The sequence below is a fragment of the Pseudopipra pipra genome, chromosome 2 (assembly GCF_036250125.1).
Source record: "Pseudopipra pipra isolate bDixPip1 chromosome 2, bDixPip1.hap1, whole genome shotgun sequence".
NCBI classification, from domain to species: domain Eukaryota; kingdom Metazoa; phylum Chordata; class Aves; order Passeriformes; family Pipridae; genus Pseudopipra; species Pseudopipra pipra.
Genome location: NC_087550.1, coordinates 92,443,587 through 92,462,819, shown reverse-complemented (window position 1 = coordinate 92,462,819; position 19,233 = coordinate 92,443,587). Strand labels below are relative to the sequence as shown.

The window sequence follows — 19,233 nt, the reverse complement described above, 5'->3', positions numbered from 1 at the left end:
CTTCAAATACATATCCTTAAATAACAATTAGCATCAGAGTCATTGCACTTCAACACGATTTGTTTGACAAATATAAAGAGCATTGATTTACACAGAACAGGAAGTGGGCAGATATGCAAGAGTCTGTGGAAACAATATTATGAAGGTAGAGTGAAAAAAATAACACAGTAATACACTTCCAGCTTCCTTTGCAGTTCTGTGATAAACTCCTTTGTCACACAGGACTGAATGAAGAAGAGCTAATTCAAAAGCTTGTGGTGAAACCTTGGTTCTGATGAACTCGTGGCAAAACTCCCACCCTGGCAAGGCCAAGATTTCATTCATGAAGCCTGACACTTGGGATAAAGATTCTTCATTCAATGGGAAGGTTATGACAAAGGAGGAAAGGTTTTTTTGAGGAGCACAGAGTGCCCTGGATAGATTCTTCTACCTAATACAGAGGCAGCATTCCAGAGCCAGTAGTGATGTCCAGCACAACAAAAGAATTTTAGATGTACTCTCCAAATATACCTGTAAGTAATCTTTTCCACTAATGAAGTCTCGTACACCACATGACACTCATATCAGTCCATACTCAGGAATAGGCATGTTTAAATCAACAATAGTCAAAAGCCTATGCAGGCAAAATGCTAATGTGGTGAAGGGCTTCTGGTGTCTGAAGAAAGTACTTAACATCAGTAAATCTTTTGCACAAAGCTTTGAGTACAGAAGGTTAAAATGTGAGACAATTTGCTTCCTCAGTGTTGGTTATCTGCCCTTCACATGTCTTTTATTTTTTTTAAGTCGATAGCCAAATAGCTATGTTTCAGACACATTAAAGTTCTTATGAGAAGGAAAGGGAAATGAGCAATTTTCAAGTTTTTGTCAGACTTTTTTTGCCCCAACAATGAGTTTTACATAAGACCTTGAGCATGACTGGCTTTGGAAAAGCACTCTGTCATTTAGAACTGAGAACTCAGCTGTATGAGGATATGACCATTTCACATTTGTCAGTGCTGTGGAGGAAGTAACTAAAGCACACTTGAAAAGGGGAACTTTTAAAACAAGAGCCTGGACAGGAAAACATGTCAGAATGATCTAATTCTCCTTACATTTCTCCCCTGCTTTGGCATATACGGACTACATGGTTTGGAGTATGCTGGTGTATACCAATATTAATTGGAATATCTCTGGATCTTTAACCACTCCACTGATTACATGCACACAAAGGGTATTCAGGTTGCAGAGCCCAAACTGCACAAAACAGACTTGAACTACGAAATTACTGTGGAAAAAAAATGAAGGGGAAAACTACTCAAAAACAGGAAAGGCCTTTTAGAGATTGCATGGGCACTTGGGCTTAAATTCCGCTGAGAACACATGGACCACTGAGAGCATCTGTCATCTACAGCCCTAGGCAAATATCTGAATCAGTTACTGTTGGGTAAACTTCCTTCTGTGAAGAAAAGGCAAACATTCATGGATCAAAAGAGATGTACACACAACAGCAGGGCAATTTTTGCTTCCAGACCTCAAAAAGCATGAGAACGCAAATCCTGAAAGACAAATGACTAGTAGAAAAGAAACAGGTCCCACGGAAAGTGTGCAACATCATGCTCTTATGGACTTCAAAGACCTTAGAAAGTTGTTTCTTCTGCTGTTAGTCCCTCCCTTCCAGCTGAAGCTGCTTGATTGTTCATAGTCTATTTCAATACAGAAGATAAACCGTTTTCGGTAATGGCTTAATTCCTGTTTTATTTTTCACTGAAATGCTTGGGCTCTTGTACTGTCAGACACTAGGTGTTTAGCTCTGGGCACAGTACCATCCCACTGAGAAGGAGGTAGGCTCCCTCAGAAGATGGGAACTTAAAATTCCTTAAACTAAATGTGCACAAACCCACTTGGTTATAGCTTCATCCTTTTAGAACAAGTTTTCCAGTCCAGAAAGTTAAAGCATAATTTATGGCTTAACAGCTGCTGTCAACTTTCATCTGCACTCTGTATAATAAAACTTCCTGATCACATTTAATGTTTTAGTCTATATTTAAAAAGGAAATATTCACATATCATGTAATTTCATATTGTATGCCAAACACAAATACAATTTTGCTGGAGTTTCATAATTTGTTCTCCACAGAGCTGCTCAAACTTAAGCACCTAGAGCACAACTTATTTCATCACCCAGCTATATCTAAACAGCATTCAGGACAAGAGTAGACTATGCAATATGCCATTTTCAAACTAGTGAGAGCAAAACCAGCCAGTAAAATGGGGGGGTATTGATGAATTCTGTCAACCTCAAGGGGCAGTTACAATCCATTGATGAATGACAAAGCGCTTCGGTTCTGACGGTTACTGTTGCCCATGGAAGGGAAATTCAGAAGCACCTGATGATGATGGTTATCCCAAATAGGCAGGTTTGCAAGACCAAACAATGAACCAAAACCACAAAGGGCATGCCTTTGGTGGTAATGCCTGATCTGCATCTGTGGGCTGAGCAGCTGCACAGTCTCACCTGTGCTGCTCATCTGAGACTAAACAGCATCAGTGCTGAGGTCACAGGCCTCTTAGCAGTCACTTAGCCTAGACAGAAAATGCCCTCATTTCTTCCTCAAGATGAGCAATTGTGCCAGACTCCTTTACTTGCTGTCAAGCAATAAACGGAGGTGGCATTAAACCATCTGTGTAGTCTGACAGTTAACGCACTCCTGCTGTCAGTAACAGCCCTACCTGCAATAAAATTTATGAAGTCGATCTCACTCCTGACAATACAAAGCACCTTTATAAGACAGCAAGAATCAGCAGTGTTGTAAAACCATAAAACTGAATTTAAAAAGCCTTGAGCTAAACACCTCGGAAACAATGTTCAACAAGGTTATACGACATTAACACTTACATATTGATTTTTTAAATGTAAAGGAACTCACTCAAGTGAAGTATAAACCATGTTGAACAAAATTTTTAATTCTACTCATTAAACTCCGGATAGCTCAAAATATCAGTTCTTACATCACAAATGTATTATCCATAATTTCAAATCAGTCTTTCTATTCTGAAAAAATGAGGCTAAATATGTCTCGGAATTGGGCCACAAGAACCCTGGTATCCAATATCACTAATATTTCAACAATCTGTTGTTTTTAAGCTGGTTTTGAGTTTCTGACTATGCTGACTGGCCTGCTTAAAATCTGAATATTTTCAGGCTTTGCATGCAGTAAAGTCCTACACAGCTTATCACTGTCACTCAGTTTCTTTGATATCATGGCCTAATGAATTAGAAAGAATTATAAACCTGGTCTCTTTTTTCTTTTTTAATTCCTCACTCTGATTGTATGACCTCAAGCAAGTCACATTCTTTCTGACATTTATTCTCACTGTATTCCAAGTGTTGGAGTGACAGTAGCTTACCTCAATACGGTGCTGTGATGCATAACTAAATAGCCATGAAGTGCTCTACAACATGGAAAATAGTATTAAGGCCACCGGCTGACAAAAACAGAAGATGCATGAGTTCCCTGGCACACAGCTCAATGTTTAATCCACTAGATTATAAGGCAAATGGGAACAACTGCTCGAATGATAAAACTGATAGTGTTAAAACTGCTTTTGTACTACTAATATTTGCATGATTCACTGCAAATTTCAACTCACTAAAAATTTCTCAAATTATTTTCCTTAAAATTGCACAAAAACTGAGTAACGCTGCATAAATACCTACCATTAACACAAGTATTCCTTTTTTCTCTTATAAATGAAAAAGTGTTTAGAAAACAACCGAGACACTGCAAATGTAAAAACAGACAAACACAAAAATACTTAATTTGGCTATTTTCACTTGCATAAGAATTCATACGAAACATTTACAAATTTGCTTCCGGTATTATGGAAAAACAAAGCCCTCTTGCAGACTTCTTAACATAAAGACCAAAGAATATTTAAGTAAATGGATAAAATCATCAGAGAACTGTTCATATTTACATTAGTTGTAATAAATTCTTATCATGGAGCCCAGAAAGAGCTTTTAACAGTCAGGCTCTTGTAAAGATACAAATAGCGGAAGTGATGAACTGTACAAACAATTACAGAGAACACGCTTTCCAGCAAATATTGTGCTCCTCATCCCTCCAAAAGCTAGAGCTGCCTGCAAAGTTTTTTGTTATGAGTTCACAGCTTACATTACCAGTGCTGTCCTAGAAAGCACCTCAGTCTAAAAAGCTTCCACAAACTCACTCTGTAAATATTGTAACAAAATAAACAATACAGAAGCTTATCCAAATATTGGCCTTCTTCAGCTGATAAATTACAAAGGGAAAGTTTTCTTATCCTACAGGAAATAAACACTAAATCTACTGTTCTAAAGGCACTGTCATAAGAGGCTTTGGGGTAAGAAGACAGGGAAAACAGAGTAAACAGAATAGATCTCCAAGTTAAAAGGCTCTTAAAAGCCTTTCCATTACCAGTGATATTGAAATGTGGCATTAAAGAAGATCAATATTTTTCAAGAGAAAGTCACAGTCTGAACAGGCTGTCATGAGGCTTTCTTTGTATCACATGCACAACAGTGTATTATTTGTCTCTCCAAATAAAAAGAAAATCTAACCTTGAACGTATTTTCACATCCACTTCACCACACATAACCACACTATATGTTGGAATGTGTGTGCTTTTTTAAGTGTCATTTTCCAACTTGGTATGTGCAGACCTGCATGCAGACTGAAAAGCTAAGACACCGTGTCCGACCCTACCACATGGCAGTACCTGAGCAGCATTTCCCCTCGCATTTATTTGAGACTTTTGCACAGGTCAGACATTCACGTCTGTGGCCTCCTAAGCAAATATTGTGGTTCAAAAGTGATCTGTAATATATACTTACAGGGAAAAAAAAAAAGTAACTGGCTTGGTATCCTGTTACATCATTTTAATTTCTTGCTTTGTTGTAATGACTGTTTTCACAAGATCTAATAACAGAAAATAGAATCCGCTTGAAGAGAGGTTAAATACAAAAAAAGAGAGGAGTCTTGCTGTGTACAAAAATCTGCAAAGTACTAAACCCTAAATAAAGCTGAAGCAATACAATTATCAGCATTCCCACTGTTTGGAACACGGCCTAGAAATCTGGCAAGGAGTGTTTTTTATGTCTGAGATGTATGTACTTGTTGCAATTCCTGTGACAACCTGCCAACATAACTTTTTAAAACAGTACCTGAAGATACTATTTTCAAGATGGCTCCACTTCCTGAGGAATCAACAGTCATTTACAGGGCCTGAAGTTATTTGATACTTGAGATACACACACCCTTCCTTGAATCAGTGACCCTGATAGTTCACAAAGTTTTATTTACTCCTGTAGGCAGAATCTTGATCCCTATTGATTTATGCACACTTGTAATTCACCCCGTGGTTATCACCAAAACCTAAACCATACTAATGGGCAACACTTTCTTTTTGTAGAGAAACAACACATCTGTCCTAGAGCTATGAAACCCATAAAGCTGCCATGACCTTGTTACAAATACTCCTTTGCCAAGATATTTCCTTAGCAATCTCACCTGTACTTCTGAATCAGCATCAACATGCTGTAGTTGAAACCAAGTGTCTCTGTTATGATACTTTTGAAGATCTTCTTTCTGTATAGCTACCTTTCCTGGAAATAAAACAAAACAGAAGCATAGTTAAAGATAACGTTGTAGCTCCCCAAAAGGACATTTCCATCAAAATCAAGTTTTAAAACAATGATTTAAGGACTGCCCTATTCGAGAAAGGCTTTAGAGTAAGGAAAGAATTTTTTTGGGCATTCTCCTTTACACAGTACATAATGATGAGCCCAATATTAATGATGGCACAATTCTGATAAGCATCTTTTTCCACTTCATATTGTGAATGACTTCAAATTCCTAACATCATACTCACCTAAAAGAGTGAAGCACTGGGGCCTGCAGACAAGCTCGTAAGTATGCTTATTGTAAAAACATCATTCTTATTTCTTTGACATGTAACTAAACTTGTGGGAAGAAAAGCTTGGAAACTGTTGGAGACAGATTTTTGAGGTAGATGTCCATAACAATCCCAAAATAAAGTTCCATGCACGGGTTATTGCTAACAACATTTTAGGATAAGGCTTTTCACTACATAGATTTGTAGGAGAAGGGCAACAACTAGGGATGTCAAGTCCCAACAGATTCCCAGATCTGCACTTTGAGGCCCTGTTGACTCATCTCCCTCACTCAAATCTTTTAAGAGTTTGATTCTGCAACACAGAGCCACCCAAGTACCACCCCTGACCGTAGAGAGGAAAAAAAACAAACCACCCCAAAAAACACTGTAGACCTTTCTCTCTCACCTTTTTTCACTACTCTTATCCCTATCAAATTAGCTGTTTTGGTAGTGAGGGTAACTCACTACCTGTTCCATGAGCCTGTTCCACGCTGCGAACTAATGTACATGAATGCCAAGGACTAATATATACGTAGAGTAGAAACTTTTGTCTTGCCTGGTCTCTCTCAGGCATTATGCAAAGCAATGAAACTTTTTCCAAGTGTCTTTCTTTGTATACACAAAGCTGAGCGTGGCATGCCTGAGGAGCACGTGATTCTCAGAGAGAAGCTTTGGGTTGGCTGGTTCCCCAGGCACTGAGCAAAGCAGCATGTTCAAAATGAAAGAATCCAGGACAGTCAGAGACATTGACTTGCTCACATACAGTTTGCAAACACTGCTTTGCTACAGAAACACACAGTTTCTTTACCCAAATACCACTGGATAAAAAGTCACAGTCCTAGTGGGAAAGAGACTTCAAAGGTTTCCTAAATTCATTCAGTTTGACCAGACATTAGTAATATGTTACCTCAGAAAATGTTAACAGAACACATTTACAAAGAAAATAAATTAAATAAAACAAAACAAACAAACAAAAACCCAAACAAAAAACTCCCACACAATGGAAGACTACAAAAATGGCAAACACAAAGCATTCTCCCTTCTGAAATCTGAAAGCTTATGGAAGTCCCAGCAGCAAGTTGTTACACACCAGCATTCCCTCAAATTATGGCCTTTTCCTTTAGCTGTTGCTGGATGGTTTCACCCAGCCCTCCTGTTTGCTAGGCTGCTTCTCATACCATGCTGCTGCTGCTGCTGCTGCATTCTTCTGTCAGGTTGCTTCGGTGACAGTTTCCAGATTTCCAGTCCCAGTTTCTGAAGTACTCTGCCTTCCTTCTGAAGCTGCCCTCCCTAGTATCTGCCAGGATTTCTGCTCTAGCTTCCACAGAACTTCTGATCCATTACTCCCAAGTCTTGCTCATTCTGCTCTCAGCACTCTCCTACTGGCTTGTCCTTTAGAGATTACCAGATCCATCTTCTGTCAAACATTTAACTAGAGATTAACATGGCAGATTCATTACCAGCCTCTTTATTGGATATGCAGAGCAAGTGACTTGAGACTTCTTAGAAAAGCAGTAATTACACAAACCTACAAAATAATATGGCAGAAACGGTAAATAAGACATCTGAACTGTGCTGAACAGGAGACACCAAGTTATGCTGCTGAGAATCTATGTGTCTGTGTTTTGGTTAGTGGGGAACCTAGTTTCTCTAAAACACTTTAAGAGAAATACATTTGAACGCATGACCTTCCAATAATTGCTTTGGACTTTAACTGAAATTGTTTACTTTCACTGCTTGCTATCCTCACTGTACCCTTTAATCTGTTGCAGAAATCCTCCACCTGACTGCAGCATTGCACGCACTTGCCAAACACCCTCACCTACATCAGTCTCGTTCACAGTCACTTCCCATGCAGGGAGCATCCTTGAAGAAAACTCAAGGTGGGTGCAGTATCTGCACCTGTACACAGCATAAATGGTGTGATCACTGCCCCCCCTTTCAGCAGGAAGTTCCACTGCTCTCTGTCAAGGGTGGCAGGACAACCCAGATAGGTCTGCCCACAAAGTCAGTACATAATTGCAGTACAAAGTGTTCACAGGTAATGGCACACACCTCCCGCTTTGAGAGGGTTAACATAGTGCTACAACTGTTTTGATTAGGAAACTGTTTGAACAGCACTGTTTGCTCTGCACACAAGCAAGTCTTATTAATGACTGAAACTTATTGACTGGGCTGGCTACAATCCAGGGGCTTCCACTGCATACCAAATGATTCACAAAGGAGAAAATTCTAGGGGAAAAAAAAAAAGGGAAGGGACAGTAAAAAGGGGCCTACACTTTGGCCACTCTAGACATATACAAAGACACATTACTGATAGGGCAGAATGTCTGATCTGCCCTGTTAAACAGTTCTCTGTGTACAGGAGCATCCCTCACATTTTCTGTTATTAACTTTTCACCTGCACCAGCCAACTCCATATGCTCATCCAGCCCACATTCCTCCTCCTCCTCACCAGATCCACATAAGCCACAGTGCAGGTGCTGAGCAGAGTTAGGTCCTTGCCCTACTCTACACAGTTACTGCTCTGCCACTGGCTGACCTATGTCCAACCTGGCTCAAACAACTTGTAGCCTCACCAGAACTAGGTTAAATCCAGGCCAATAATTACAAGCTGTTGGCACCTGTCATTTGACCTGACACTACACAATAAGGACCTATAATTCTGCTTGAAGATAAACCTGACACAAGAGGTCAGAAAGGTTTACCACCACTCATTTACAGGACGTTTTCCTCTTTGTGGTTCTTCAGTGTGCTCCCAAACGTGAGCACATTGTCTTGCACTCTTTCTCAAGATTTGGGTGGCTTCCAGACAGCATTGAGAAACTCTAAATCTTGCACCTGAGGCACCCAGCCACTCCTGCTGGTTTCCTCAGGGCCGCCCCAGGCTGCAGAGTCTGTGTCTGTTTAAGCCTTTAGATGCTGTATGGGAGGAGGCAGGAAACAGCAGAACATGTTGAACAGTATATGGTGTAATTTCAAAACTCAGTTAAGTTACATTTTTAAAAATCAGATTCTCAGCAGTAAGACCAGCAATGAAAGCATTGTTCTCATCTGAACTAATTTCCTTCTGAAGCCTGACACTCACCAGACCTCAGAGTGGAGGAGGGTAGTAAAACCTCAGACACTCCTGCATGTTTTTCACCCATATGGCACCAATTTTCCTATGTCCCCCTACTTCAGACTGAACAGATCTTCACTGGCACATTTAAATCCTAAGCCCTGTGTTCAAAACAAAGATGCAATATGCCACATCTGACCCTTTCCTTCTGTGAATCTCTCTTTATGGAAAAAACAATACACCAGTAACCCATTACTTGAGCAGCGAGCTCAGGGATGAGTAAATTTATTACCTAGGCCCCTGATGGTCTTAAGGGTGCAAAACACACTTTACAATCCATGGTACCAACTGATTTAAGAGCCTCCCACTTTCCCCACCCATACACCCCTGTCCTCTCAGCGGGCTGGACTGAAACTGTTGAGGAAATTGAGTGAATCAAAAAAAAACCAAACAATGAAAATAAACATTCTGTGGGAAGAGAAGGGAATAAGAAATAAGTTTCAGGGGTCACATGTGGGTGGTGCTGGTATTTTTAACACACAGGTCGTTTCAAGTGACCTGTTTTACAGCTTCCACACTCAAGAGTCACATTAACATAGCTAGGAGACAGAAGATGGTAGAAGGTCAATAATTTGGGCACAGAGGCAGAAATACACAACAGAGAAGGGTAGGAATTTCTGGCTACACTGCTTGGGAAAGTGCTTGTGGAAGCACTGCACCCTCAACGCCCAACCCTCTACTGGCTTCAAAAATTTTTCCAAGGCAAGTCCATGCAGCCCATTAACTTGTCCTTGGACATGCCCCTGCTTGTTAATTCAGGGTCAGCATCTCCATACAAAGACTAACAGAGTTGATAATTTGGCTCAGGCATTCTCCATCTACATACAACTACCTTCTGTCTGGATAACCTGTTGGTGACAAAAGGCTTAGGCATCAGTTAAAGGATTATATCTCACCTTTTAATAACAATTTGCCAGTTTGCAGCTGAGATACATGAATATTTAGGACATATGCCAGACTAATAGAAGATTCCTTTACTGAAAAAGAAGTCAAGACAGCAAAAGGAGAGGAGTTCGTCACTTTAAAAGGGCACAAGGCTCCATCTGAAAAGTGATCCAACAGAAGCCTAAAACCAGAGCATTTCAGAAGCTCTTGTATCTTCTCTTTATCTTGGAATACCCGCACAGTGAAAACAACAGAACTTTGCATATTGCTGCCAAGTGAGCCGAAACAATATAATGTAATATTTTTTTAATACAACACCCTCCATTAACAATGGCTGCAGTAGAGTTAATTTATAGCAAAGGGTTAGGTCTGAGTCACACCTTAAAAAACCACAAATGCCTAATTAATTCAGTCTTCTTTCAGCTCTGAACAGAGACTACTTTGTCTCCTATATGCTGCAATATTAGGCAATAACATAGCCTGGAAGCTAGTTCAGAAGTTGCTTCATGTTAGTATGTTAAGTGCACAGACACACTGTATGAGTAAATTCATTTAAAAATCACTGATATGAAGATGCACAAAGTCCCTTTCAATAGCTGGGAAGACTAAGAACAAATCAGAATCGATTTTAATCAACATTTTAGGCTGTGAGAGCCTTATGAAAGTTTAATTACCTTGGAAACATGAAGCACCACTGCTATTCCAGCCTACCTAGAATTTTATAATTACCTGTATGAAAGGTTATGTCTCATCAAAGAAAAGTACAGAAACTTTGCAAGACAGAAAGGGCTACATGCCCACCTTGTTCAAGAACAGCACAAATTCACTCACCCCTCCCATAACATGAAACAAGCAAATTCCCTATTTGAGAATTACAAAGATAAGGATGAGAATTTTGGAGGACCTAAGGCTTTAGAGCCTTAGAAGCAGCAGAATGGCTCCTTCCCAGCTCCTGTACAGTGCACCATGAAGCACAAGCACTAGCAGACCATCTGCTAACATTGGTAAGAATTTAGCAGCAATAATGGCAGAACACTTCCAGCACAGCAACAGTGCATCCTACACAGAGTACTGAGGTATAGGATATGCAAGACCCCAGTTTTGGTTGGTTGGTTTTTTTAAACTAGTCCAAATACAGTAAGAGTATCACCTATTAAATCTATTTTTCCCCTTTGAGGGATTTATCTTCTTTAATAAGGCAAAGAAAAGTAGGCTGTGGATTCTACCCTTGAAAGTCAAAAGCTGCAGTATTGCATGAATTATCCTTTATCAGGGTGGTTTTGCTGCTCTCAATTCTGAAGATCTCACCTGGCTAACATCAGAATTTCTGCTCGATGTTCCTGTTAAAAAAAAACCAAACAACTAAACAAAACCCCCAAACAAAAAAAGCCCTATCCAACCATACCTCTGGTATCAACTCTCTGCCAGTTACTCTCTGGGCCATTAAAATGTTCATACATTTAAGACATTGGGTATAACCCATGTTTGGTTGCAATGGGACAATGGATCTGTGGTGATACTCTACATACAGATCATATTAACATTTGTCATTAGGTAAGGAGGAAGGTTGCAAAAAAAGGACAGTTGAGGTTCTAGCACATTATGCTCAGTAGTTTTGTTTATAACATATGTCCTTGTAGGACAAAGAAGAAAATATATCACTTTTTGAAAGCTCAATTTTGTTTTCCTACTCTTGTGATCACCTGTTATGTTAAAAGGTATTCTGAGTGCATTCTAACAACTTATTTTATGTAGAAAGTATTTATTTTAGCCTCTCTATACAACTGTAGAGAATAACCTCAGGATAATTCTAGTTTATAGCTTCTTGAGACTTGTCATTGTGGGACAGTCATCCATTTCCTTTATTTCACTAGAAGCTATATTTATACCATACTAGGGAGCTGTATTATTCCCATGTCATCTAACAGCACATTACGGAAACAGTAAAAACCAAGTTGTGACTGCTGCCTAAGCCATGGTCAAGGTAGAAGAAACAGAATAACACAATTTTCTATTGAAATCTTGATTTCTGCTTCATGCTGTATCGGAAGATCTTTCCTGGACTTAGCTAGCAACAAGCATAGTTCAGCAGAGATGATTCTTTTTCATTTTTTTCTTCAAAATCAATAATCAAAAGGTGATGCCTCAGCCGCATTTGGTAACAGCTACCTAATAGCAGGAGATGGCTTGCTTTGATGTTTGGTAATAAATGGTGGCAACTCTACAAACACATCTCCTCAACTTTTGAAGTAGCCATTAACAAAGGCACCTCAAACACAGCAAGCCTCAAACAACTTTCAATTCCAAGGTGCTTTCAGTCTGTGAGAGTTTCCAAGAACTATGATTTGGTTTCATCTACTTTAGTCCAGAGTAGCTAAGTTTAACTACCTCCGAAGGCAAATTTGTTTTATTGCCTTACTTTGCTTCACCTCAACTAGTATTAAGCAGGAAGACAATTACAACCTACAGGATTCAATGGCTGCAAGAGTTTTAATTTTTTGTAGAACACGCTTAATAACCTCTATGAAGCTGACTTACAGCAGTTAAGTTATAGTAAAGGTAATTAACAGAACCACTCACTAGTCTTCTCCCTGCTGGCTTTCTGCTCCTTCACTGAAAGGCTTCGGCATTTCACATGTGTTCTATTCAGTACCATTCCATCCCCATCAGCATGGCAACCAAGCCTCCCCTCAGGAGTACCACAAACTTTCAGAGAAAAGTTCTTACTCCTCAGTACAATACAGGGACAGTGCAGCACTTTTCCCCCCTCAGAGCTTCACAGGGGGTGCATTTTGTTCTTTTCAGTTCCTGCTTAACACAGATGTTATGCAAGTCAGGTTCATGCATCTGTTACCAAAACAAATGAGGTGCTGGGGTGAAAAAACCACACTGATTTAAGAAGAGGATAAATAATTGTGTACTTGTCACCTAAAGGGTAAATGATATTAACTAATCTCTCACCACAGCGTTAAGTGACTTGGTGTGGCACATTTCCTGTTTTTTAACTGATCTGTATGTTTAAGGTCACAGCCTGGCAGCCTGAGCTCATTACACACCTACAAGAATACCAGCTTGTGGCATAGCACAGAGATGGTTTTCTGCATTAAATCCAGCTGAGTTATTAAAGGTGCCACTTTATTAGCACAGCTTGTCTCATTCAGCATGTCTAAAAAGCTGAAAAATATCAAAATAATCATTAAAGAACATACATTTACATTTGCCTGATGTAGCAGCACCACTATTCTAATATTCTTTCTACTGCATCCAGCCAGAGGTATCCTTTTCCCCCCGCTATTATTGGAGGGGTATCAATTGACAGTTTTTCAAGTTATCCCCATCTCCTCAATGTTTTTCTCACTGTAACAACTAGATGGAAAATAGCTATTCTATATACACATGTTCCAGCAAACTGGTCTACTACTACTTCATCATTCAGAAACAAACACATCTAATTTTAAATTATGTTTACCATTACTTTCAGTAGTACATTTCCTAGTCAAAGCATCTCAACATACTGTAACAGTATACAAACTCTAGCCAGTAACAGTCAAAACAGACGATATCAATTAAACAACTTAAGAATAGTTTACTTTCACAGTAACTGTATATTTGCTACATTTTATATAAAAAAAGACAAAAATATTTCAGATCCACAGAGCTCTGCATTTTCTTCATTATATTTGCATTTCAACCAGCATCCAAGATTCTTCCAAGACACAGCTGTTCAAGAGTTGTATCTGTTTAGCTAACAAAATCCTAGATGACTTAGCAATTTCAATTAAAAAAATGCAAATGTAATAAACAAACATGCAAACTCAAAAGATATCTTTATCTCCACAATCCTCCCATCCTGTATGCCAAAATAATACAGTATGTTCCAAAACATATCTGCTACACATGTGTTCCAGTTTCTGACTCTGGCTCTCCTCGGAAGTTTACATCAGAGGTTTCAGGGAGTTCTTGTTTTTCATTTTCTCGCTCCCACACCTTCCGCTTTTGGTGGCTTAAGCATTCTCATCTGTCACACGCTGAGTTGCATTTCGGAAGTTTAAGAACTTACTATCACAAACTTATACTTCATATTTGAATAAATAAAAGGGTGCCTACTCTGAGCTCCAGTCACCCTGGAAGTCAGTATTATATCACCAAGACAAAGTTCTGGAAATACTAAATAGTGAATCTAAAGGAACTCTGCTAACCAACCATCTTCAAAAGATAGCTACTTGTCAAATTCTCACAATTTTGACTCATACGCACTCTGTTCTCTCTGTCTTGAGACCTCCTCAAAACCAGTCAAACAAACAATGCAAAGAGATGCTCAAACATATCAGAGTACACACAGGTAAATTCACAAGCTCAGTAACATATGGACTTAAAATTAGTCTCCTGGATGGAAGACAAAACCCCCAACTCCCTTCTCTGAGAAATGTCATAGCTAGATGAGCATGGGTAACCACATTTTCTTCAACAGAAGCATCTCAGGATGACCTAATATGACAAGTGATCTCTGGAATGCAAACAAAGGGCCCCTAATTGCAGAATTTGGTGGTTCAGTGGAAAAGAGCTTGCTCTAGCACTACTCTGACCAAACTTTTTCAGTAGGGACCTCTTCTAAACCTTCCTTGCTCAAGCCTCTTCAAGAAAAGGTTTGAGTCTTAAGACTGAGCTGAAGATACACACAGAGCAGCTATTCAAGTATTACAGACTTTGTTCGAATGAAAGAGTTCCCTTCCTCAAAAAAACTCCACTGCTGAGCTTTGCTGCTGCTGAATCCTGCTGAAGAGGAACTACTGAAAATAATCACATGCAGTTACTCCAGAGCACTGCTGTCTCTCCAGAACATTTTCCTATTACAAGCAGAACTTTTAGAGTAGTATCAAACTGACAGTAATTCTGGATTTTTTTTCTTCTCTCCATTGCTATTTATCACACTTCCACTTTAAAATGCTTTTCAAAACATGTCTTCGATAAGGAAGAAGGGAAACAGACAGAGGAAGAAAGGGGGGAAAAGACTACAATAGCTAATACGGACTGTAAAGTCTCCATGTAGACAAGTAACATAGTGCTACATCAACCATGACACCAAGAAGCTGTGTGGTGAGGTTGACACACTGGAAGGAAGGAATGGCATCCAGGTGGATCTGGACAGGCTCAACAAGGCCAAGTACAAGGTCCTGCACCTGGGTCTGGGCAATCCCAAGCACAGATATAGGCTGGGCAGAGAACAGATTCAGAACAGCCCTGAAGTGAAAAACTTTGGGATGTTGACGGACAAGAAGCTCAACATGACCTGGCAATGTGCACTTGAAGCCCAGAAAGTCAACTATACCATTGGGCTGCATCAAAAGCAGCGTGACCAGCAGGCTGAGGGAGGAGAGTCTGCCCCTCTGCTCTGCTCTCATGAGACCCCACCTGAAGTCCTGCATCCAGATCTGAGTCCCTCGAACACAAGAAAGATGTGGAACTGCTGGAATGAATCCAGAAGAGGCCACTAAGTTGATCATAGGGTTGGAGCACCTCTCCTATCAAGACAGGCTGAGATAGCTGGGGTTGCTCAGTCTGGAGAAGGCTGCAAGGAGATCTCATAGCAGCCTTCTAGTACCTAAAGGGGGCTGACAAGAAAGCTGCAGAGGGACTTTTTACAGAGCATTTAATGAAAGGACAAGGGGAAATGGCCTTAAGCTGAAAGAGGGCAGGTTTAGAGTAGATATTAGGAAGGAATTCTTTACTGTGAGGGTGGTGAGGCACTGGAACAGGCTGCCCAGAGAAGCTATGGATGCCCCATCCCTGGAAACTTTCAGTGCCAAGTTGGATGGAGCTCTGAGCAACCTGGTCTAGCGAAAACTGTCCACTGTGTTTCAACCAGGGTGGTTGAAACTAGATGACCTTTAAGGTTCCTTCTAACCTAGGCCGTTCCATGATCCTAGGATAGGTAACACAGCAGTTTGCCTACCTATGGATTCTGCAACACATACAAAAGTTAACATCGTGTTTTCCTGAAGCGGTAGTGAAAAATAGAAACCTGAACAATCATTCAAGCATGCAGACAAAAGTATTTTTATGTTTTCTGCAAGGCCTTCTTTTCATAAACTGCTCCCAGTACCTTTAAGATTACTCTAGCAGCTCCTGAGTAATTTCCCTCCAATGGCAGAGTTTGATTATTAAAAGACGAGCTTAGGAAGCATGGAGAAAATGAAACAATTTGCACTTCACTATCTGCAATTTCATGTGTCTGACTTGTATCAAGTGTTCAGAGACCCTTGATACAAGAGAGGGAGTAAATAAAGCCCTGAGCAGGAAAAGCCCCAGTCCATGGCCTGTTGATGGGTCACTGCAGTCTCTGAAAACTGGTGACGCACAGGACATCAGATAATTTCAACAATGAAAAACTCATCAGTTGAAAGAAGGGAGGTGTTACTTTCACAGTACAGGGGAAACTAGAGATTAGAGAGACCAAAAAGCTTTCCAAAAGCTCACTCAACAGTCAGAAACTGACCCCCTCCTCCCCAGGATGCCAGATGCTATATACATGAGTTTACTTATGGACATAAAGAGAAGGACGATCCAGTTTCCTAGCTCATATGTAAAACAATAATTAAAGAAAAAGCTTGTGACTGTATTATGAACTATTGTAATGTAAAGATACACAGAGATCTGCACCATCACCCCATGCAGTTTAACATAATACATTTTATGGCATTATACAATCTGTTGCTCAACAGCAGACAACTTCCTCACTACAAGCTCTATCAAGACATACATCTCACTGACTGCTACAGTCACGTTATACTGAAATTAGACAAACAGTAGTCATACATGACTTACTTCAAAAGAGATAAAAAAATGAAAAAAAAAACCAAACTCTTAAAGTGGCTTAAAGTGAAAACTGTTTCCCTCAATAACAACTAGACTTATACAAAGTTTTTATCCCTGAAGACATAAATGGAGTGTCATGCAGTTTGCTGCAGGTGAAACGCATAGCAAATAATATCTGAAAAAGCTAAAATCTTGCTGAAGGCACTGGAAGTCTTAGAGCTATTCTGTAGGCCATAGTTTGTTCTGATACTCTCTACAAAATTCTGTCATCGTCATACTGGGGGTATCTATGGCCAGTAGCTATTACTCTGCCAGTCATTAAGGTAATCATAGTTTAACAATACTGCTTGCAGGTAAGTGTAACAAGCCCAGGAAAACTGCAAGACTAAAGACCTTGCATTTAAGGAAAAAAAAAAAGCACTAACAAATGATGTTGTCAACATTTAAACAATGCAATCTGTTAAACTGCAATCTACATCTACTATCACAACAGACAGCACTTATTTCCCCAACTTTTTTATATATAATATGTAATACTGAAGGCATTTTTGTCAACTGACAAAAAGGACAATACTGAGCAGTACCTATCACTGTCACCATCAGTCCTGTCAAGACCCCCACGTCATAAGACTACATATGATCTAACAGAGAATTAAGCTGAAAAGAAAGTAATAATTTATGAACACATACCTATAATGGAATCCCTTCGAAAAACATCTCTGTCAAAAATATAAAATGACAGATGGCGAAAGGTCCGAGGAATTTCACAGTAAAAGTCTTCTCCATAGAAGGGGCTGAGTAAACAAAAAAAAAAAAACAACATACACAAACACACACAAAAAAAAAAAAAAAGGAAAATACATTAGTGTTGGTATCCTGGAGGAGCCAGTGTGTTTATATCCAGAACATCACTATGGGCTGTGAGAGCCTTCCCCACCAGTGAATGTGCACCCTCGGGCACTGTTCCACTTGGACTCTTCCTAAATATCTTAAATGCCCATAGAGCAAGATTTCTGTGCAAAAAAAGAACAGACACTTCTTTCTATCTGGAAAATAAGTGTCCCTTAACAAAGGGGGCAGAGACTACATTATTTGTTAACGTACAGTGCCTTGAAGGGTAGAGAGACACCAGCTGCCACACAGTGCCTACAGCAGACTATTACAGTACAGATCACAAAAGCATACATATGAACAGGATGAGCAAACTACAGCATGGTTCATGGCATATATATATATATATATATATATATTTGGTTTTTAAGCGTTTAGTATATTTAAAATAAAATAGTACAGCCACTGCATCTTTTCCCATCCTCTGCAAAGTTTCTTATTTAAAGTCAGATTCAGTCAACTGATTGTAAGTGAGCCTTGGAGCTGTCACCATGCTTGTTACCTTGTAGCACTAAATACCTATTTTTGCACAGTGGAATTGTATAGAGTAAGTTTCTTTACAGTAAGACCTAATTTTTTAAAAAGATAAATACTATCTCAGCATGAAAAGCTCTTTAGGGACCTAAGGGGCTTTCTTTGCATCCTACCAATTTAAATGGGGAAAAAAAAGTAACTCAAGCACCTGACAGCAACCCTTTCAGTTTCCCTCTATTCAATTATATGGTTAAGGATTTACTCCTAAGAACTATAAGCAGATATCAACATTATTTATTCATTGACAGGTCTACCATTTTACACAGACCCTTCATTCTAAGTCACTCATGCTTCAGTAAATCTAAATGAGTAGATGCAATTTGAGTCACATGGACAAATACAGCAAGCACTGCCGATGTAGACTTAAAAATAAATCTAACTCCAATAGGCCAAAAGCCAGCAAATTATTTCTTCCCCTCTTAAACACAGGCATCCTTATTATCTTGGTTAAGCTCAAAAATAAGATACAATTGTGCTGTAGCTTTAACCACTATTAAAGGTGACTATTATGTCAGCAAATTAGATATGCAAAAATTATTATTACTATTATTATTATTATTAATTTCTTAGATTAACTTTAAATTTTTCAGAATTTTGTCAGGAAAGGTAATTCCCCCGGCTTCTTTCAGGATTTTGCTTGTATTTCTGCCTACAGTAAAAATACACTCCCCTAGAATTACCACATTCCCTCAAGAACTAGCTGACAAGTCTCCCTCAAAACACACAGGCACTGCAAATTAGCTAACCAGTCTCTGTTTGAAGGGAATACATTAATTTGATGAAGTCCAGAGATATCACTCAATATTCAAAAGGAACGTTATTTAAGTCACTGCTCCTCCAGCCTCATGGAAGAACATATATTGGTTAAACAACAAAGCCCAAGGCATACCCACAGGTTAAACTTCTACCTCCAAAACAGTTTCCCATTCCTTGAAATAAATGCATCCATCCATAAGTTATGAAAACCAATGCGAGGCCCACTCAGTCATCCCTACTGTGAAGGCAGGGGAGGAAAATCTAAAAGCTGGAAATGGCAGCTGGTTTGCCTGTTTGTCCCAACTGCCCTGTCCCAT

The 19,233-nt window shown here is 39.5% G+C and overlaps 1 protein-coding gene across 5 annotated transcripts in view; it reads right to left on the bottom strand.

Annotated features, from left to right (window-relative positions):
• Window positions 1–19,233, bottom strand: part of RASA3 (RAS p21 protein activator 3) — a 130,070-nt gene that overhangs the window by 61,964 nt on the left and 48,873 nt on the right. For all 5 annotated transcript variants that reach the window (XM_064646437.1, XM_064646438.1, XM_064646439.1 and 2 more), the window contains exons 3-4: window positions 17,426–17,529; window positions 5,529–5,623 (exon numbers count right to left, since the gene is read on the bottom strand). In XM_064646437.1, the coding sequence (XP_064502507.1) occupies window positions 5,529–5,623; window positions 17,426–17,529 (199 nt within the window). The remainder of the gene's footprint in view (window positions 1–5,528; window positions 5,624–17,425; window positions 17,530–19,233) is intronic.